At 44.3% G+C, this 20,395-nt stretch overlaps 1 protein-coding gene across 5 annotated transcripts in view; it reads right to left on the minus strand.

Annotated features, from left to right (window-relative positions):
* UBR4 (ubiquitin protein ligase E3 component n-recognin 4) overlaps positions 1-20,395 on the minus strand; it is a 78,682-nt gene that overhangs the window by 11,557 nt on the left and 46,730 nt on the right. For all 5 annotated transcript variants that reach the window (XM_056333009.1, XM_056333008.1, XM_056333007.1 and 2 more), the window contains 28 exons: positions 19,682-19,850; positions 18,940-19,084; positions 18,124-18,209; positions 17,556-17,643; positions 17,228-17,421; positions 15,936-16,175; positions 14,641-14,779; positions 13,965-14,090; positions 13,670-13,798; positions 12,866-13,209; positions 12,544-12,634; positions 12,079-12,163; positions 11,551-11,678; positions 10,701-10,830; positions 10,043-10,200; positions 9,397-9,506; positions 8,723-8,864; positions 7,888-7,969; positions 6,693-6,866; positions 6,137-6,258; positions 5,529-5,726; positions 5,321-5,401; positions 2,895-2,982; positions 2,363-2,490; positions 1,817-1,924; positions 1,469-1,588; positions 541-731; positions 18-191 (listed from right to left, as the gene is read on the minus strand). In XM_056333009.1, coding sequence (XP_056188984.1) covers positions 18-191; positions 541-731; positions 1,469-1,588; positions 1,817-1,924; positions 2,363-2,490; positions 2,895-2,982; positions 5,321-5,401; positions 5,529-5,726; positions 6,137-6,258; positions 6,693-6,866; positions 7,888-7,969; positions 8,723-8,864; positions 9,397-9,506; positions 10,043-10,200; positions 10,701-10,830; positions 11,551-11,678; positions 12,079-12,163; positions 12,544-12,634; positions 12,866-13,209; positions 13,670-13,798; positions 13,965-14,090; positions 14,641-14,779; positions 15,936-16,175; positions 17,228-17,421; positions 17,556-17,643; positions 18,124-18,209; positions 18,940-19,084; positions 19,682-19,850 — 3,970 coding nt within the window. The remainder of the gene's footprint in view (positions 1-17; positions 192-540; positions 732-1,468; positions 1,589-1,816; positions 1,925-2,362; positions 2,491-2,894; positions 2,983-5,320; positions 5,402-5,528; positions 5,727-6,136; positions 6,259-6,692; positions 6,867-7,887; positions 7,970-8,722; positions 8,865-9,396; positions 9,507-10,042; positions 10,201-10,700; positions 10,831-11,550; positions 11,679-12,078; positions 12,164-12,543; positions 12,635-12,865; positions 13,210-13,669; positions 13,799-13,964; positions 14,091-14,640; positions 14,780-15,935; positions 16,176-17,227; positions 17,422-17,555; positions 17,644-18,123; positions 18,210-18,939; positions 19,085-19,681; positions 19,851-20,395) is intronic.

The following is a 20,395-nucleotide window of genomic DNA, read 5'->3' on the forward strand; positions in this document are numbered from 1 at the left end:
GAAGCAGTGATTCTTACTTCTTTGCACTGGGAATGTGCTTTTTCATGTAGTCAAGGGCATTCTGCGTAATTCCCTTCTGAAGGATGAGGTCTTTCAGCTGATGGCCGTTGCTGTTGTTCTTTATTCCCGCTGCTATTTTACAGAAGCAGTCCAGGAAAACTTTATCATCTCCGCTGTGCTCCTCATCATACCTGAACGAAGAGAAGAAATGGTAACTTGGAGGCTCTCCAGAAATCTCTGCCTGCAGTTCTCATTACATTACTGCTGAATGCACACACATGCTTCAGCTCAGGGACTCAGAAAAGCTACTCAGGCCCTCGTCACCTCAGAATATGCTCTGAAGATCTATTTCTTGAGCTACACGCTCAAATATTTCTTTAAAATAATGCCTCAGAAGTGAAATAGGAAATTAAGCTTATGCAACCAGGGATCTCTGAAGCTTTGCATTTCACTGAAGTAAGCATCAATGAGAAAAATAAAGGTAGAGACTTGTACGTACAACTAATTTCATGTGCGTTTAGTTGAAATATGACAACATACTTATCAAAGTTACAGTACGGCTTAAATCGATCAACGAGAATCTGCATTTTCTCCATCTCCCCGAAGGACAGGTAAGGGATGATGCGTAATAGGCCTTGCAAGACGCTGAGATTGGAACGGACAAAAGTGCTGTTAATCTGATCAAGCAACATTACCAGCTGATCTTTGTCACCGGTTAGGAGGAGGTTACCCTGCAAAGGAAGAAGACCTCGATTCATGTTCAGGAAAAAAAAAAAAAAATCTACAACCTTCTAGAAATCCCTCACTCTAGTAGTTGGTAGAATACTCCAGCCTCGAAGGATTAGAGCTCTAGAGCCTGCTAAAGATAGCCTGATGAAGCACGAAATCCAGCCTCATTCCCAAACATCTTGTGGAATGGCTGTATCAATCCCTCTAGCTGACACCTGACTTCTTCCACCTACTGTTGAAGCACTTTCCAGTCAAAATGGTCTAATAAATCCAACCCAAAGGACGCCAGATTCCTATACACCAACAGATGAGCAAGAAACTCTTCTCATTCTCAGCCTAGCTGACATATAGTTTTTATCCTCATTAAGTTGGAAAAATCAATCATGTTTTCAACACGTAGGAAGACACTCAAAAAAACAAGGCAGAGCTGTCTCTTCTTGTCTCTCACTGGCCTGTGGCCCAAAGCAGCAAGGAAGGGATCCAAGCAGTGCCTAATAACCCCCACCCCCGACCGTGCAAGAATCATTCTAAAGAAGACTTCCTGTGCTTTTGGTTCAGGGCACTCCTCTTGCCCTACCTCCAAGGCCTGCTAAGACATGCCAGCAAGCGTAACAAGGGTTAGACTCCCACTGAGCACTCCTCTACAGCTTCTGAAGCTCAGCATCACTGGAACAAGGTATTTGCAAGCCTTGAATCCCAGTTAACATTTCCATTCACGCACCAAGTCCCAGGCACTCACCTTGTCCTCACTCAAAGGTTCTGCATTGGATTCATCTAGTATGATCTCCATGATACTAAGCACTTGTTCTGCCACGGCTGCTCCTCCGCTGTCCTTACTTTCCTGCTCAGCCACCAGAGCCTGGAGAAGACAGCAGCAGTCATTGCAACGCCAACAGTAACTGGTTTAACTGACCCACACGCTTCCACTCAGAACAGTTAAGGAATGCCTAAAAGACAATTTGCAGTGCCAGTCCAGCAATATTCCAGATCTCTTGTAGCTGTCGTAAGGCAGCATGACAGTCAAGAGGTAGCTTAAATTCATGGGAGTCCACGGAAAACACCTTATGGAAGTCCAGGTTGTCCTTACCAAGTTAAGAGTTCCCAGCATGACATTCAAAGTGTTCATCTCTGGCTTGACCAGCTGCTGACGATTTATTTTCACCTTCACGCAGTAACTGAACAGTTTTAACAGCACCTACAAAATACGGAGAATGTACATTACCTTCAAAATGGAGTAGGAGGATTTTGCTGAAACCAGAAGCACCCGATAATACAGCTAGTTTCCAGGCTCCTGGGGTAAAGTACAATCCAGAATGTTACACCAATATTAACCTTAGGACAGCTTTGGCTTTCACGTAAGGCCAAGGCAGAAAAGAATCACTCTAGCAAGAGAGGATTTAGTCTTACCAACTCTTCAGCTTCTGCACGCTTCGAAGTCTTTGTAAAGAATTGCTAACCAGGAGGAATGGGAGAGGGAAAGAAGGAAGTTCTCAGGTTTTCACTAATTAGCAAATTGAAAACTCTGCTCCAACACTTAAACTGCAACACAAGGCAGGCAACTAAACTTCACTAACATTTGTGGCATCTTCCATCACATAACTCCTGACCCCAAAGAACAGAAGCTGAGACTCACAGTTAAGAGGTGCCGGCCTTGTTTGAAGTCCTTGATTCCAGTCAGTCTGTTGAGCATGCACTCCAAGCCTCCACACTGGGCCATGACACCTGCCATCTTATAAACTTCTTCCTCATCCTCCTCTTCATCTGCAGGACAGACAGAGATCATGAAGAGAGGAAGCAGCCACAATATGGCAAGCTTTTGCAGCCCATGGGATAAAACAGTGAAGCAAAAATGGAGAGTACAGTAGGACACATTCACCAGCAGTTCAAGTAACTTCAACTGTATCAAATTTGAAAAGAATTATGAGCAGGAATATGAAGAAGGTCCAGGCAGAATGGTCCCTGTGCTATGCAAGCGTTCACGTTTAAAGTATAGATTTAAAGGGTCATCAAAAGCCTCCTCCACTCTAGGTGAAGCAGGTAAACGTGGCAAAAGCAACGTCAATCAACCTGAAGCTCACTGCTGTAAGGATAATCGTGTCATTGCTCTCTGCAGTGAACCTCAGATTTCAAATCTAATCCCAGCTTTCAGGAGACAAACGCATTACCAGTAGTGGAGTCGAGAGACTCGATGAATTCCTCAGTTGCATCTCCTAGTAACCCTCGCATGCGGTAAATGATTCTCATCGGCTCCCCCTGCAAGAGAGGAGAGCGTTATATTAACTGTATCTCTGTGGACGCTTGTATACAAGCCCAGCTCTCATTACAGCGTGTAACAGACACTCCAGCCTCAGCTCTCCTTCATGCTGTTTTGACTGTGGATGGCAACATGGAGAAATCTTTCACTCCCTCGTTCTCCCTGTACGGAGATGAATTAAAAACAACAGTAAAGCCACCACCTGCAAAAACATTAGTAACTCATCTAATGGTCTGCCCAGCTTTTCCTGGCATTGTCAACTAGATCAACAGGCTGGTAATAAAACAGTTTCTTCCTCCTTAGATCTGCTTCAACAGTTTCCTTTAGCACCAGTGAAAGACATAGCCAAGCAAAACGTGTTCATCTCTAGAGAAATGCCCGCTTTCCACGGCATCCCTTCCCTCCAAGGGTATTGCACAGCATACCTGGGAAATACAGGGATCAAGCACAGCCCAGTAAATGAAGGAGAGGCTAATTGGATGAGTGCTTTCAAATTGATAACATCTGCAGCGATGGAAAATGGAAGAGGAGTAAAAGGCAATTTAATAAGCTTTCAGTAAGACAGTATATTACTAAAATGATGCGGCCAAACCCGCTGAAGCATGAGCTGTGCTTTTACCTTGGGAAAGGGCTAGTTTTCCACATGCATTTCCAGCTGGAAATACTGACAGCGTATCACTAAACTTTCCATTTTAATCCATAGGTCTGAATAAAAAGCAGAAAAGAAAAATCCCAGATTTGGGAGCAGGAGACCTTGCAAGAGAAAACCTGTCAGAGAGCGCACTAAGCCTAATGTGGAATAAGCAGTGCTTAATGTCACAGCAAATACATAAGCACAGGGAAAGCCCCGGGGGGAAGATCTGCTCAAAGGCCACACTAGCGACCAGCAATTAACACCACAGGGGCCCTGGTAAAATGGCAGATGAACAAAAAAAGCCAGTGAGAGACAAGGGAAACAAAAGGGGGCCTGAGGTTGCGTTCTTGTGCGCCTGTCTATTTCCTAGGGAACGTGAGCCGCAGCTCCAGAAGCGCTTTGCGGAGGTGCACACAAAGGAAGACAGATGAAAGCTGTTCGTCGACAGGAACGCTGAGCAAACTCTGCCTTTCACCACCAGCACTGCATCCTGGGAGAGCCCCACGTCAGCTGCAGCTTGGCATCTCACGGGAACGGCACCTCGCCGCTCCGATCGGGCAAGCAGGCTGAGGCAGCACGCGTGATGCTTTCCCTCACTAACTTGGTTAAGAGTTGGAATTAGAATTCACAGATTCAGACCAGCACCTCACTTCCCTATCCAAGTTGGTACCTCACTAAAAAATTATCATTGTCACCTAGCTTTGAGCTTGGTTTTGCAGTACAGAAGGCTTTTCTACTGAAATAGAGCTTGATGAGAACCATTCCCCATAGCACGATACATCGAACACAGGCGTTTTGTTTGAATTCTTCCCCACAAGCATAGCAAACAAATGCTTTCAGGAAATCGAGGTTTCAGTCAAAGGTGACTGCAACCCAAGAGTAAATGAGGAACGAACAAGAAATGCTGTGCAAATCAGTGTTCTTTTATAATCTCAAGTGCTACCAGCAGTGCCTCTGAAGAATGTATTTGCGATGGGCAAGATTTAGTCTGATGGATTCCTTCTCGGTGGGGGTTTGTTTTAGTGGCTACAAAAAAAGGAAGAGCTTGTTCCAGACCACATCCACCTCTGGAACAAACTCACTGTGACATGAGGAACTAGTTCCTTAACACTGTTGCATCTGTTTCCTCATCTGAAACACTGGCAATGCAGACTACTAAGAGCAAACTGGGAGGATGAAATCGGTCAAGTTCTTGAGATCCCTACGTGAAAAGCACAAAAGCAGAAGCGCAAAGTAACAGGGAGAAATGTTGGATGCTCCCTGTGTAAATAACCTGGGTTCATCTCCGAAGCACAGACTGATGGAGCAATCTGGTGTCCCTGCCTGTACACACACATTAAACTGTCACATGCAGATGGAGTGTGAAACGCGCTTTGAAAGGCGGTGACACAAAGTTCAGCTATTTCTCTGGAGGAATGGAAGAAAGTTTGTCACCCAAGAAGACAGTTCATGTATCTGATAAGCTACACATATAAGTTCAATACACTCACCTGGGTCAGCATTATGTGTTTTTAAATCACTTGTGTGGCAGAATTGACTAACAGTCTATTCTGGAGCACAAAAAGGTGCTGACCAGTTATGCCCAAGAATATACGCCAGAAAAGAAATCCTGACTCGTGTGATTTCCCGCTCCACCATGTTTTTGTTAGTATCAAGGACAGGAGTGCTTTGTGCTGACTAACAAATACAAAGGTAACACGTACCTCATTGGTGGGACACCACACCTTCTTGTAGACCTCAGCCACAGGTAGATCCAAACTGATTATCTTATTGTTCACCAAAAGCTGAAAGTAAGAAAATAAAACGTCAAGAAGAATGCTCCCATTGCATCACCAATCCAGCAATCATCTGCTGCCTAGAAATGGCATCCCCACACAGCTGTGCAAGAAATCCACACTTGTCCATTCTCACCTCCATCCCACTGTCATCCTCCAGCAGAGCTACCAGGTCACAGTCCTGACAGATTTTGTTCTTGATGTCCCTCATGAGCGGCCCAATGCCAGGCTCATTACTGCTGTAGGGATTTCCTGGCATTCTGCCCTGTAAGAAGTCTTCCTGCTGGGGATCTTTCTCCAGAGTTACAAAGAACTCTGTCACTTCATTCTCCTCCTAAAGGACAGCAGCAGACAAAACGATTCAGTTTTCCCCTAACCACGCTCCCATTCCTGCATTTTTACGGTAGCAAGTGACAGGACGTCCCTAAACCTTCAGTCCTTTCGTCACTGCTGCATCTGGCCGTATATTGCCACAAGTGGCATTCAGAGGATGTCTAGTATCATTTCGTAAGCAAATTCCTCAGCATGAAACAACACTACTGGTTCTGCTCTTTTGCACAGAGCATGCCACAGCAGGGAATTTAAATAATAAAACCCCAAAGTGTGATACTACTGCAGTTCTACACTTGCTCATATTAAATCATTATTGTAGACACCACTGGGTTTTGTTCCAAAATGCAAGCAACTACATCTGTTTCAGAAATCTAACTTTATAAGCAATGCTACAGCCATCTCTGTACTTACAGGATAGATAATACTACATAGCCTCTCAAAGATGAAGACCGGAGTCCTGTAGTCATCAAGGCTATAACGTTTTGCAGTCTCTATACACACTGCCATAAATGCTTTGGTTTCAGATTCTGTGCCTGCCAAAAACCAGAAGTATTAAAAAAGACACAGGAGTCAATTTTTACAGGTTCCATTTTAACTCAGCATACACAATAAATCTTCCTGCAAGAAGCACAAAAAGAAGAGTGCCTTCTTCTTTTGCATATCCACCACTTAAAAGATGAAAGGCTATTTATTGGTACGTTTACTAGGAAATCCCTTTGCGTGGTTGGGCTGCAGTAAAACAATCCCATGAAAACTAGGAGGTTTAAATTCCTGGAAAATAAGAAACGACTTCAGGAATGTTATTTACCTTTTGTGTGCCAAAAGGAAATATGGGAAGGTCCAAGCCATAAAAAAACCCTCACTGCAGTAGTCTTTTAGAAAGAAGGTCTTTGTGTGGCTGTAACAATCTGCTTTTTCATCTCGGCTGACCCAAACTCTGAATTTTACAGAACCAAGGCGGTTTTACCTGTTGTCATATCCTCCAGCATCTCCAGCAGCATGTCCTGGGTTTCATCAATCAGCTTCGTTCTTTGTACCACCAACTTCCTCAAACACAGGTAACCATTCAGGACTGTACCCACCAGGCGGCTTTTGAAGTGTCGTTTGATGGACTCCACCTCCACGAAGGAAGAGAGGAGACCTATAAAGCAATGAGATATTCAGGAACTGGATGGGAGAGTCCGGTTTGTTAGCTCTGAGTTTCATGTGGCGAGCAAAGAGGCCACGCTATCATAAAAGCAGCACGACGAAATGGTTTGTTACAACTCCGGTTGTCAGTCTGTGGTTTAACGCTCGCTTTTATGAACTGAATGGTTGGAGGCAAAAACCCTGGCCTGAGAGAGCTGCTCTGTAAATTATACCACACGGGACCATGGTGAGGGAATGCGGAAAGAGCATAACGAGCTTTCTAAGCGCCTGATATCAAATTCTGCACTTTTGGACATTTTTCTACTGTAAGATATTACAAAAGCAGGTGACTGCTCTCCTTCGAATATTTAAGCTAGCTCTGATGATGTGACAGGCAAGCGTGGTACATGACTTGTCAGTTACCTCATTATCAAATTGGTCACTCCTATAACAAAGTAAAAAAAAAACAAAACAAAAACAATCAAACACACACTTCCATTCTTTCCCATGACATATTTATCAACATGCTTTTTCTTGCCAGAAGCCAGGCTTTATGAATTAGGCCATTAATTTTTGAAGAACACGGAAGAGGATACAAAAGAGAATGACCTAGTTAATGACGTATTTCCATTTCCAACAAGTTTTGGAAAAAAGCATGCCCTAGAAGGTTCAAAAAAAGAAAAGCTGCCATAGAGTAAATAGGTAGGAAACAACAGGTAGGAATCAGCAGTGTTTACAATGGTCCCACAAATTATACTGTACAATGAATGTAATTAGGAAATGGAGAAGAAAAGTAATATGATGAAGTTTGCTCGTGATACATTACCACAGTTCAAGTAACTAAAAATTCAAACTGATCACAAAAAACACAGAAAAATCCATTTAGGGGTTAAGTGATAAATTGATGGCAAAAATCCAATGCTGAAAATTGCAAAACACTGAACGTCTCTCAAATTCTGCTACATGCTGTTCTGGAACAACAACCACCCCATCTCTAGTCCTACTACAGGACTTGCATTGATGCTGCTAAATACCTGTGAGACTCTTCAAGGCATATCCCTGCTGCAAATCAGTGCTGAGCGTTGCTTCCTCCAAGGCAAGTAAACGAGCTATTTCCTGAAAATAATTAATAAGGCTATAAGGACAAGAAACTGCAATATTGACTAGCTGGGGAGGGTCTAACACAGGGTGCAAAGGAATACAGCAAAGACACAGAGCCAGCCACAGAGAAACCAGAGCTGCAACGCAGCAGTGGGGAGGGAAGGAAGAGAGGAGAGAAAAACTACCCCAAACATCCTCCTCGTTTTCTCCCTCTACCTACCTATTACCACCGCTTTGCTCTAGTGGCCCTCCACAATGGACTCCAGGAGGGTGTCATCTGCCTCTTTGGAGGGCACCAGGGATCACCACAGAAAACTCCTAAAACCTAACACTCTGAAGACTGCAGCTTAAATGTGAGTCTTCTTCACCAGGCTGTAATTCACACTCAAGGGATGGCAGCACACCTAATCCTCCCTTGTCATTAAGGGCTTTCGGAGTCCAGTCTGGCAGCTAACACAGCTTTCAACTTGGGCCTTGGTGCCAAGGCAGTGTGGCAATATTTATAGCCTTTAGCATTAGCTGCCCCCAGAGCAGTTAATTAACGTGTACCAGGCAGTTTGCGCTGGGGAATGCTACAGCTGGGGCTAAAACCGCTGTAGCTCTTCCAGTTCAGAGATGACAGCGCCAGAGTGTGAACTTCATCAACCTGGCGAGTGTCAGCAACAGGGCACTGAACGAAGAGATGAAGATTTCGAAGCAAAAAAGCCAAACTGACAGGTCAGGGACAGGCTTTCTGTTGCTACCTAATTCCTCCATGCAAGTCCATACCTTTGTGATGAGGCTGCCGATATAGGGCAGAACCCCCCGGGCTGCCAGGTAGACCTTCCAGTGGGCCGGTTTGATGAGTTTCTGATACAGCGCCAGGTACTCGGCGGCACACTCACCAGCGATGCTCAGCTCATCCAGGTAGCTAGTAAAGAGAAACACAAACTGACAACCGCTTCGCAGTAACAAGAGGCATTCACAGCTTAAGGACACCATGACAAGAAAGAAAAAGCCTCCAGAAATCTATCCTCCCTGTTGTCCTCCCAGCTAACAGCACAACTGATAGTCATCACTCAATGGCTAAAGTGGTATTTTGTCCCAAAAAGGAGTTCCCCAACTTTGCAACTAGTGTCAATTGGGGCAAGTTATGTCACAGGAACTAGAAGAGAGTTCACGCTATTATTCTGCTGTCTAAGAGGCAGGGGAAATGTCATCCACACAGCTGAACACCATCTGCTTCTGGAAAAAGTATAGAACAGCAACAGCTTATGGCCAGGCAGCAAAAAAACCCAGGTATCCCTAAATATACACCATCCCAGCTAATTAAGTTTTAAAAGACCTGTGAACCAGAGGTATACAAGGGAGAGGTGTGAGAGAAGTTGGAAGAAGGGAGAGATTCTCATGGGAATTAAAGAAAAATAATCCTGGAGCTGTCAAGTGTGGCAACACAGAAATACCTTGTCAGGAGATCAAGGACCTGCTGTTTGCGGCTGGGGATGGTAGCCAGGGCTTCCACAATAGTACACGCAGCCTGCCTGGCCGCTTGAGTGGCAGGAGTAAACAGCACCTAAGGGAAGGGCATGAAAAGACGGTATCATTTGACCTCCACAGATAAAACTAGTGGTAGCTTACAAAAAGGCACAGCATACATTTCGACAGTTTGGTGACCTGGTGGCAGCGTTCTCTTGTTCTTCCAAACACTCGATTCTGTGAGAATGCCTACTTTGTTCACCATCAAAATGTTTAAACAATGCACTGTGTAGGCAACATACTAGTCCACATAAACAAGAAAAAAAACTTTTGCCCAGGACCTATGAAAATTCAATAATCAAAATGCAGCTAAGTAGATAGGTAGGAGCACCGTGGCAAATAAAGGTTCAGAGTTTTAAGAACATGCAGACTACTGGACAAATGTTTAGAAGTAGTATTTTTAAGGGAACAAAGCTGCAAAACTGACATGGAATTAGATGCAGTCAATTACAGTCTCCCGAAACATCACTGCCTGTATTGTCTGCAAAGTGCACAAAATGTGGCCAGCTACCAATAATCCCTGACTGTTAACTCTGCCCAGTGCATCCCACTGGAGTTTTCACCCATGTTTACCTGTCGCAGCCAATTGTTGTGCCCCAGCTTGAGATCCAAAGGGCAAGTTCTCTTCCCACAGCGACTCATGAACTGTTTCCATTTCCAGACATATTTTTCTGACAAGTAGAGCTGGTGAAGTTCAGCTTTGCTGGGAGATTTCCCATTGGCATCTACACCTGCAATATTGAACACAGCTCAAGAGAATTGTCAGCAGCCGTTAACTGCAAACTGCCATTATATTTTCTTCTTCATACTGGAACTCTCTAAACTGCAGTCGTGAAGCTGAGTAGCTTCTCATTTCTTTCTGCTGCCATTTTCACCTCTGCGTGGAGCTATGTTCACTTCCAAGCCAGACACAAAACCCACAGCCTCTCAGGGAATTCCATCAGCCTTTCAAGTTGGCTGGTATTACTTGAAATAAGCAACAAGTTTCATTTTTTACATTCCTCTGATTAACTTCAGGCACAGTGCATTTTCTGCTTAGAGTCTGAGCAACACAGCTTAGGAAAGTCAGTGCTACAACCTCGAAGGTCTAAGTGTGAAGCTAAGTGCGAAGACGGTATCAGATGTCACAGGACAGAAGCCAACACAACTCTGCAGAAGTACATTCCTTATTAAACCTGGAGGGACATACACATTCCTTCACAAAATTGCAGAGTTAAAAGCACAGGACTACCTCTGGCAGGGAGGCACTTTTTCCAAGCTTCATACGATGCTTTGGGGTCCCTCTTGAGCCACAGCTGAGCTTGTGCATGGATTTCGTTGCTGTAAGGCTTCACAGTGGTGAGAGCATCCACAGGCACATCCTAATAAGCAAAAAAGCTCTATGAGTCTTCAGAAAGCCACAGCCTGTTCCCTTAAGAGTATGTCCTGTAGGAGAATCAAGGGTTGCATCTGTGCCATGAATAGGCAAATGCAGCTCCTGGACAACAGCAGGGTATGCAGCTGCTGTTAACGATGAACTAAGAGAGATGCCTCATTCCAGTTACTACTGAAATATCAACAAACTCATCTTTGCCATCCATCTGTGATTATCCGATAGCTAGATCAAAGCAGAAACGTACTTTCTCCCTTGCAAATCCTAATTACAATCAAGGAGCAGCCAATCAATACCACTTTTATCAGAATAGTAGCGCTGTATTTGAAAATCTGCGTCAAAAGTACTTGATTCTACCACATTTAGGTCCCTGATTCTACAAAGCTGTTGAAAGCACCAAAAGCCTGCCCAAAATAACCAAACTGTAGCTGTGAAGCAGCTCTTTCCCCAGGCCTCCAATGTGAGTGGGGAAAAAACCAAAGCCCAGTTATGAACAGTAGTGGTCAAAGCCACGAAAGAACAGTAAAAACCAGAAAGCAGTTACCTGTAATTTGCAAAGACGAGAGTCACAGGACTTGTGCTTCCCTAGCAACAGGGACCAGGAAAACCAAGCCCTGGCTTCCTCACAAAGTTATTAATCACCGAGATCACTGTGCCAGACTTTAATCAGCAAATTTCCAGGTGCTTTGCTCAGCATCTAAGGCAGTACCTTGTTTTTCTTGCTGGTTGGAGCAGGTGGCTTGATCAGCTTTTGAAGAATGCGCAGGCACATGAGGGTGATGTTTTCAACAACCACTGGAGTCTTAATGTTCACTGCCATCAGAAAGAGGCTGAGAGCTGAAACACAGACATAAATTTTCATTCCACTGCAAGATCTGCAGAGAGCACACCTCCACAGCTCTAAACGGCACATTAAAAGCAATTAGAGTTAGGCACGACCTCATATCCTCAAGCAAAACTATCACATTCTCACGCAGCCATGGACGGAAAACAATTTTTTATTACAGAAAGGGAGTTTTGCCATCCTTCCCTTTAAGCCTCCATCTCTCTGTTTCTCAGCACTCCTGTTTCAAGACAAGCACTACCCCAGGACAAAGCTACCTGGTGCCAATTCCACTTCAACCCAAATCACAAACTGAGTCAGTATCAGTTCCCTTCCTTAAAAGTCTTCCTATAGTGCATGGACCTGGGCATAGCAGTTTAAAACAAAGCTTTTGCACTAGTCATCTGAACTCACCACAACGTAGCCGGAGCTCCCAGCAGCTGTCCTCCTTCGAGATGGAATCCGTTAGCAGCAGCATTTCATACTGGAGACTGCTAGCCTGTAACAGACACGTGTTCAAAGGCTTAAGAAGTCTTGGTGATGCAGCAGTTCTTTTTGCTTTCTGGTATTTAAAACGCACAGGTTCAGAACTCATCGATCTAAGTAAATTCAATCCCATGCCCATTTGGGATGACTGGCAACCTGTTTGAGAGAGCTGCAAGCAACAGCCAAGACAGGCAGAACTGCCTGAGGAAACTGAGGCATATACCTAATCACATCATTTTGTGCTTTACTGTGACATTTATCTTAACTCCTATCAAGACACAAACTTCTGTATTACAAATAGACCACGAGAAGAGAGAAGATGCCATGATAAGAATACAGCGGCAGTTGCAGAGGGACAGAGAAAACAAACAGGAAAACACTGGAGTCTCTCACCAAGTCTGGATTTGCCCAGTGTCCCTTCAGCGCTGCAGAAACCTTCCCGATGATTAAATCATTCATTTGCTGTGTGGCCTCTGGATTGTCCCTAATTCCAGAAGGAAAAAGAGAATACTGTTATGCTATGCTTGCACTAAATACCAAAAGCTCCCGGGATTTCAGCTTAGCTGACAACAAATATACAAGCAGTTGTAGTCTACGGTTTGCTGATGGTATCTTCCCTATAAAGCTACTCCTTCCTGATGGTGCATTTACAAGCACGCAGCTTTCCAGAGTTCACTGCAGGTCAGAGGGCTGCCAACACCAAACCCCATCTAACCTGGTCAGAAGGCACATGAGCTGACGGACCTCCTCCCGCATAGTGGCTGCGCCCCGGCGCAAGTTGTAGTCAAACAGCTCTCGGATAAGGCCCTGGGACACAAGGATATGCCTGATGGCAGAGTTAGTCGCCAAAGCCCGGAGCAACGTTATGCAGTGTTCGGTGACGGCTGAGGCACAGCCGTAGCATTTAGTTGATGATGTGTGGCCACAGCCTAGAACAGACAAGGCACGATACTGGCTGGCAGTAAACGTGGGTTGGACAGTGGTTCGTGAGGACTTTGTTGCTGCCTCTCTCTGTTGGAGGTCATATTCCAGGAGTTCCTTTCGAGAGGCAAACACTTTCTGGAAACGGAGAAAAGGAGAAATGAAAGGCATGGAATTGTGAGGCAGCACATAACTGCTAAACCCATTCACAGGCTATTTTCATTACTGTGTATTTTGTGGAGAAACACTGTTAATCAACTGTCTCAAAACCTGAAATCCTTCACATCAACGGCAGACTTGGGAAACCCAGTAGAAATGTCAGCCTAACTCCCAGTTACCTGCCCTGTTTAAAGGCTTGTTGTCTACATCACCCCCAATGTAACACTGGAAATGTGACAAATCCCATAGCACTAACAGTGCCGATAACTTTTAGAAATGATTGTTTTGTTATTTCCCTGAAAATATGCAGCTGGTCACCTATTGTTAACGATATCATTAAACACAGAACGGCAACATCTTGCTTTCTGTTTCTGATACACACTGCATCTGGTGACAGAAGAAAACACTTGACCCAAATTCAAATGGAAGCACCTCATACCTGGATGATTTTGGAAAGTTCATCAAAAGAGTTCTTGCAGTCACCACAATATTCCTGGGCTAATTGGAGTATGTATCTATTCACACTAGCTGAGGTAGAACTTATTCCTCCACTACCACTAGATTCATCCTGGAACAGAGGGAAAAACAAAAGGGAATCAACACGGAGGTTACACACAAAGATAACTACGGCAGAACAGCAGCCGAGGCAAGGACCTGTAGTTGCTCTTGTCAGTATAAAGGCCAGTGTCTCACCAGCCTGGAGTTCTGTGCACAATCCATCTGTCCCCTGTTACCTGTGGCTTTTCAGGAGCTGCCTCATTCACTTTACACAGAAGGTTTTCCAGCTGCGGCCGGTGTCCCATTAGCTGGTGATACACTCTGTCAGCCTTGTCCAGCAGAGTGTTGATATTTGTTACTGCCTAAGAATTAAAAAGGAAAGGAAACTTATTTTATGTTCAGACATAATTTTTAATTCTACAGGACTACAACCACCAATTTCCACATCTTCTGTCTCTTTTGCCTTTCTCTGGCAAAAAAAAGAAACAAATGGCGGTCCTGCACCCTGCTTCTGCCATGAGCACCACGCTGCTGATGCTGCAGCTCAACACGCTTACCCTTTGGGACAGGCCACATATTGCAGTGGGTTCTTCATTCATTAACAGGGCTCCTCAGGTGGGATGGTAAAATATACAGTCCAAATTCACCCCCTTGTACAGCAAGACAAAGAGGTGCAGTGCTAGATAGCTAGTGATAGCTAGTTTATAAGCAAAGCACTGAATTATGTCTTTTGAAGAATTACTTATTTGGTGGAGCAAGACAGAAAATAAGGAACGCATTAGTCAGTGCAAAGCCTTGAAGGAGCACTGGTTTTCATGTTACTCCCAAGAGGGATGGACCTCTGATGTCCCTACACTGTTGACCTGGCCAAGAGATACAGTATTTCATTAATGAATCTGCTATTAGTCTCACCTTCTTTCGATCCTCTTCATTTTCTATGGGATCCACTGCACAGCAAGGCTTGGCGTACAACATGAAGTCAAAGCGAGCGTATTTACAGAACCCACAGGCATTGCAAAGGAAGGGATCTTTCTCGTCATAATTGATGGACCTGAAAGGCAAGCCAGAAAGGTCCAAGAATGCAGCTGAGGTTTATCGAGGTAACTGAGGCAAGGAAGGTAAGCTGTGAGGGGACACAGGAAACAGAGAAGGATGGTCCTTAAAATGTCTAACCTACCAAACTGCCCTGGGGAAGCCACAAGTGAAAATACATGAGGTGCATGAGAATGAAAACCTACAAATCAGGCAAAAAAAAAAAAAAAATTCCTTACAGAAGCAGTACCACATTCTGGCTGGGAAAAGCAGAAACAGATGTGAATTTGTTCCTAACAATTCTACTTTAACTACAGTAATTCCCAGTAGAACATCAGACTAGGGCACTGTGCCCTTTACAAGAACACAGATAAAAGGAAACCACTTTGTTTTGTAAGGTCTAGGCTTTCAATAGCTTTCACTCTTTACCCAGTTGCAGTGGGACTAGCTACAGCATACTTATTATCCTGCTGCAGGCTAGGGTCGCATGACACGAACTGATTTATAGCTCCCATAATTTAAGAAGGGATGTGGAAACCTTTCAATATACCAGTAGTCACCTGATCTACGGAAAGACTCTGCTCAACACCTTGACTCCCGTGAGGATTAGAGAGGACTGTGGGACAATAAGGGGAGAAGAGATATCAGATAAGGGGACAAAACTCACCAAAGAGAAGGATTTATAATGCTGTAGTGAAAGCTTGAATAGCACACAGTAAATTACGCCCTGAGCCCTGCTCTGAATGAGGAGAGCTGAACAAAAGCTCTGAATAGACAAGTGAGCACTGTCCATCCAGAGGCTACGTCAGGGATCCTGCGGGAAACCCCCCTGCAATCGTGTAAGCGAACTCCAGCCGCACACCCTTGGAACCGGGCAGGCCAAAAATAACCTCCTCCTGGGAATTTTCTTTTTTTAAACTTCTAGAGTGCTCGATCTGAAACTTCTGTGTTTTTTCAGTATTGTCATATCAGGTTTCCTTTGTTAGCCCCTATTAACATTAAATCCCTGTAAGCCTGTTTTATACTTCTCGACTAATTTGATTGTGCAGTTGTATTAACCGGAATCATGTCTTTAAATAGCAGGGTATTTGGTTGAACAGCCAACACGGGCAACGGCACAAGGGCTCCGAAAACCCCTGGCGCTGGCTCCGTGGGGAGGAACGAGGATGACCTACCTGCACTTGTGGCACTGGTACACGTTTTCACCGCAGTTCCCACACACCCCCGGGTTGGCCGGGACGGACGCGCTGCAGCGGGGGCACTGCAGGGTCTCCGTGGAAGCCTGGTAATTCTCATAGAAATCTGCAAATTCAATCATCAAGTTCGAAGCCACAATGGGCAGCGGCAAGTCAATCTTCACCTCTGTCTGGCCTGGGGTCAGCTGGACTTTTTTAGCTTTGTGCCAACGAGCCGGCCTGGGAAAAGGGAAGAAAACAGAAGGGATTTTTTCAGTGGGGAAGTACCCTCCCTGCCCACGTACGAAGAGAAGCCAAACGCAACCGTCTCAGCTCCAAATCTACTTTAAATGGGATGAATGGAGAGCAGTTCTAGGATTCATTTCCTTAGCTTCTGTATTGACATGATATGTAGCCAGAAATACATTTTAAGCCTTTATCCTCTTCATAGAGAGATACTGTTTGGGATTAAAGAGCTGTTGATGCCTCATGGAAAAACTTTAATTCTACAGACATTTTCTAGGGATTTTCACCTCCATTTTTTTATTAGTAGGGACATTTGCATGAAAACAGGATATTTATTTCTAAAGATCTCATCTGCTCCCACTGCTTATTCTCCACCTGAAGTCAGAATCCTCTCTTTGTGACATCATAATCCTCTCCACAGCAGCCACTTGTGATGTCACAGAGGATTAGGACTTCAAATAAGCAATAAGCGGCAGGCACAGATTAATCCCTAAGCCAAAGAGATCTGATTCTGGTGAGAACATCTCAAGAAGTAAGAAGGGAAAGCATATAAGCAGAACTGGCTCCAGACTGAGCAACGTATTGAAAAGGAGGCATTTTTCATAGGTAAAGCAAGCAGCAGCCGAGTTAGGCCATCCAACCTCTGATTTTAATTCTACTAGATGGCTTCAAGCAAGTGATGTTAACGCTTTCTGCATTTCTGGACAAGCTGCAAGGTCCTAATCCCTTTCTGAGTCAAACTCTCCAGGAGGTGCTCTTGGTATTACTACCAGTTTCCAGACAATTAAGTGCTTAAAACTGAGCCTCTACAAAGTTTGCACACACAAATTTTACAGGCGTATGTCAAGCTCTAGGTGAAAGCTGGATCTTTTCTTCAACAATTTCTTGTAGGAGATTCAGAACAATCCAACCCAATGTGGGCTGACAGCGATGAGTAAGAGTCTAAGAAGGAACAAGCCAAAGCAAGAAGCCAGGCACCTCAACAGAAAACACAATGTCAAATTCAGAGACTTGCACGCAAAAAATTATGGACAAAGGGAACGTACTTGTTTTTCAGCTCGACTATGGCTTGCACAGTCCTGTTGTTGTAATAGATGTTGATGGTTCGGACCATTTTGGTTCGTTTCAGGTCTCCTATCTTCACTGTCACTTTGCTGATGGTGTGGCTGCCGATTAGTTTCACCACCTGCTGGGTGGTAGTATACCGCGTGTCCACTTTGATGGAGGAAAGCTTGATGTACTGAGGAGACAACACCAAGGACACACTCCCTGTATGATTACATCCCCAAAACCTCAGAAACACAGGAAATCACGCTGCTGTAAACTGTTAGGATCCCTGTAATCGCAAAGGGTTTAAGAACAGCAGTTACTTACACAGAAGGGCACCTCTGGATTGTTGCAGACAAGGCAAGGATCGCTCTCCAGGTAATAGCCATCAAATTCCACCAGCCCAGACAGTGTGCTGCAACGAGGGGAAGAATACCAACATATGTAATTTGGCATTCGCTGTGTTTTAAACACAACAGTTTTAGTTTACTTGCAGTCCCCAGTCCCAGATGTAGTAACAGAAGTGTTAGAAGCACGCTGAAAATTCCTGGTTTTCACTAGGCAGCATTTTATTATAATCATTAACCGCTGAGGTATGACTCAGAACAAACCACTGAATTCTGCAAGTCTATATTCCCCAACTGGTTAAATATTTTGTAACATTTACCAAAAATTAAATCAAAACAGCTAAAGCCAAACTACTGCACATAGAATGTCACATTTTTCAGATGGCAGAAAGGGATCTGCTATTCTCCCAAGACCAGCTGCAGCAAGCAGGCAATCTCAGTAGGGGTCCTTCCTCCACCACAATTTTATTGAAAGGATTGCGTGTATCCCTGTGGATCACAGCTAAATAGCTCTTTAGTGAAATGGATCAAAGTCAAAAGGAACTCACTTGTAAATGTTCGAGTTAGGGTGGTTGGTAAGAATGTGGTTTTGAGTCCGGAGGATCTCCACGGCCTTTTGGGAGTATTCCTTCAACTGAAATACAATTAGGAAAATACTGCCTTCTCAACGTTATTTTTTATTGCTATAAAGACATAAAGATTTCTCATCTTGTGGTGTTCCAGGTCCCCCAGAAGATGCACGCACTATACCCACAGGAATTTAAGTGGTTAAATCATTACCCAAGAATGTAATAGATCCTAAAATTAGACCCTTACCACAATAACAGTTATTTGTCAGAGAATCACTACAACTGTCTGCCAAGATTTGTAAGGCTTTCCCAGCTCTTTAAACATATGCATGCAAGCATCAGTGCATCCAAATCATTTGTTCCCAAGTGCACTGCTCCCCTAAGAAATCCTACCACCTCCTTGGTTCAAAAGTTACGATTACAGCAGATCTCTAGGAACTGAAATATCAAAAGTCTATAAATTAGAGCTAGCATGTAAATGTATTTTCCCACAAGGGCTTCCTATCGGAAAGGAGGTTTCTTCTAAATAAAAAACCACAAACACCACCCTCCCTCTCAAAACAACCACCACCACCAAACCCTCCAAAACAATACAATGAAAAATCCACACTCCCCAATTTTTTAAGGACCCTGCCTTTTTTAACATTCGGATTTTGGGTACAAAAAAAAAATTTCCACCAGAACCTGTCATGACAGAAAGTCTGTCCCAGCTGTATCATCCACAAGCCCTAACATAATTCAAGGGAAGCAGCGGGACCTGGGATGTTGTACCACCTTTGCAGAATGACACTGTACCTTTTTCTCTGTCTGCTGTGTTTTCAGAGAGAAGTATCCCAGGAGATCTACAAACTGGGCAGCCTTTCTTCCATAAGCTGGAAGTTCTGGCCAGATTGACCACATGAGATCCAACAGCAATTCCTGCTGAGACTTGTTAGAGTTCCTGTTGAACAAATTACATATCAATTAGGCTTGTAAAATTAGCCATATAGACTGCACAGCACACAATCTTATTCAAAAGTAAAATACATGCTACAGTTTACTGAACTTGAAAGTATTATCTTGCTTTGTGTGATGTTCAACATCAGAGTTCACAGAGTTAAATCTCAGCACTTCTTGCCACCAGCTGTTTTCTAGCACTCTCTGAAACGAAAGCAGCTGCCTTGCAACAACCAGAGTTCTGAAGGAGTTCAGCACGCTGAAGTGTACCTTGCCCTACCTAACTCCCAACTTTTTAACTACATGAGTCTGCACCTGCCTCAGAAATTCACTTGCTCACACACAGATGTCAGGAGCCAGATTCTGCAGACAGAAATCAAACGCTTCTTGCAGATGACAACTCAAGTAGTAAGTCACAACAACTACCTCCAGCCCCAATAACTGCAAAATAGCGTGAGCAATGCAAGGGGATGCAATCATCTGCAAGCTTCAGCGCTCTTCAGGACAGAGGCTCAAATATTAACTCTTACACCAAGAGCTCTCCATAACCAAGCTGAGGCTGGCTAAGAAGAGCTGGGTCAGAGGCTCCCTCCCAGCTCACCTGTAGATGTGGAGCGCAAGGCAATGGGCCTGCCATCTCACAGAGGATGAGTTGGACTCCAGCAAGAAGCAACGCAGGAATTGAATGAGGGTCTCCTTATCAGCAAACTTGTTCAGCTGGTTCACCAGAGCCGTACACAGCTGATCTTCCTGACTGCCCGAACTCTCACCTAGGGGACAGCGGGTGGCACAAGAAAGGCTTAAGAAAGCAGATGAATGGAATATCTCGCAGACAGAACAGCTGCCTATTTTATACATCTCAGAGCGAGGATAATGGGGACAAACGACTGTGTTTCAGGCAACAAGCAAGTTTAATGTTTCTTTCTTTTCCCAAAAAATATAACCTAGCACTCCTGAGTAACATGGAAGACCACCGCTGGAAAGCTTGCCAGTAAGTATGTGAGAAATGTGCTACACATTCTGATTAGAAGTCAAGGATAAATCCACAGGGCAGTGAAAAGACTCACAGAGAATCATCTGATAGAGAAAGCCAAAACAGTGCCTTGAAGAATTTATGCCAAGAGAGAATTTATGCCCATGACTTTTATAGGAAAGCTTAATTACTTTCCCAGGACTTTGGATATCCATTAAGCAGCAGCCCTGGCTCCAGCACAGCTTACAAGTCAGACAGAGGAAACAAGTCTGAACATAATCATTGAAGAGGAGCGCTGACTGGGTGTGCATCTCCAGTACTTGTTTTAGTCCCCATGAGCAT

This window comes from Falco biarmicus, chromosome 3, assembly GCF_023638135.1.
Source record: "Falco biarmicus isolate bFalBia1 chromosome 3, bFalBia1.pri, whole genome shotgun sequence".
Classification (NCBI taxonomy): domain Eukaryota; kingdom Metazoa; phylum Chordata; class Aves; order Falconiformes; family Falconidae; genus Falco; species Falco biarmicus.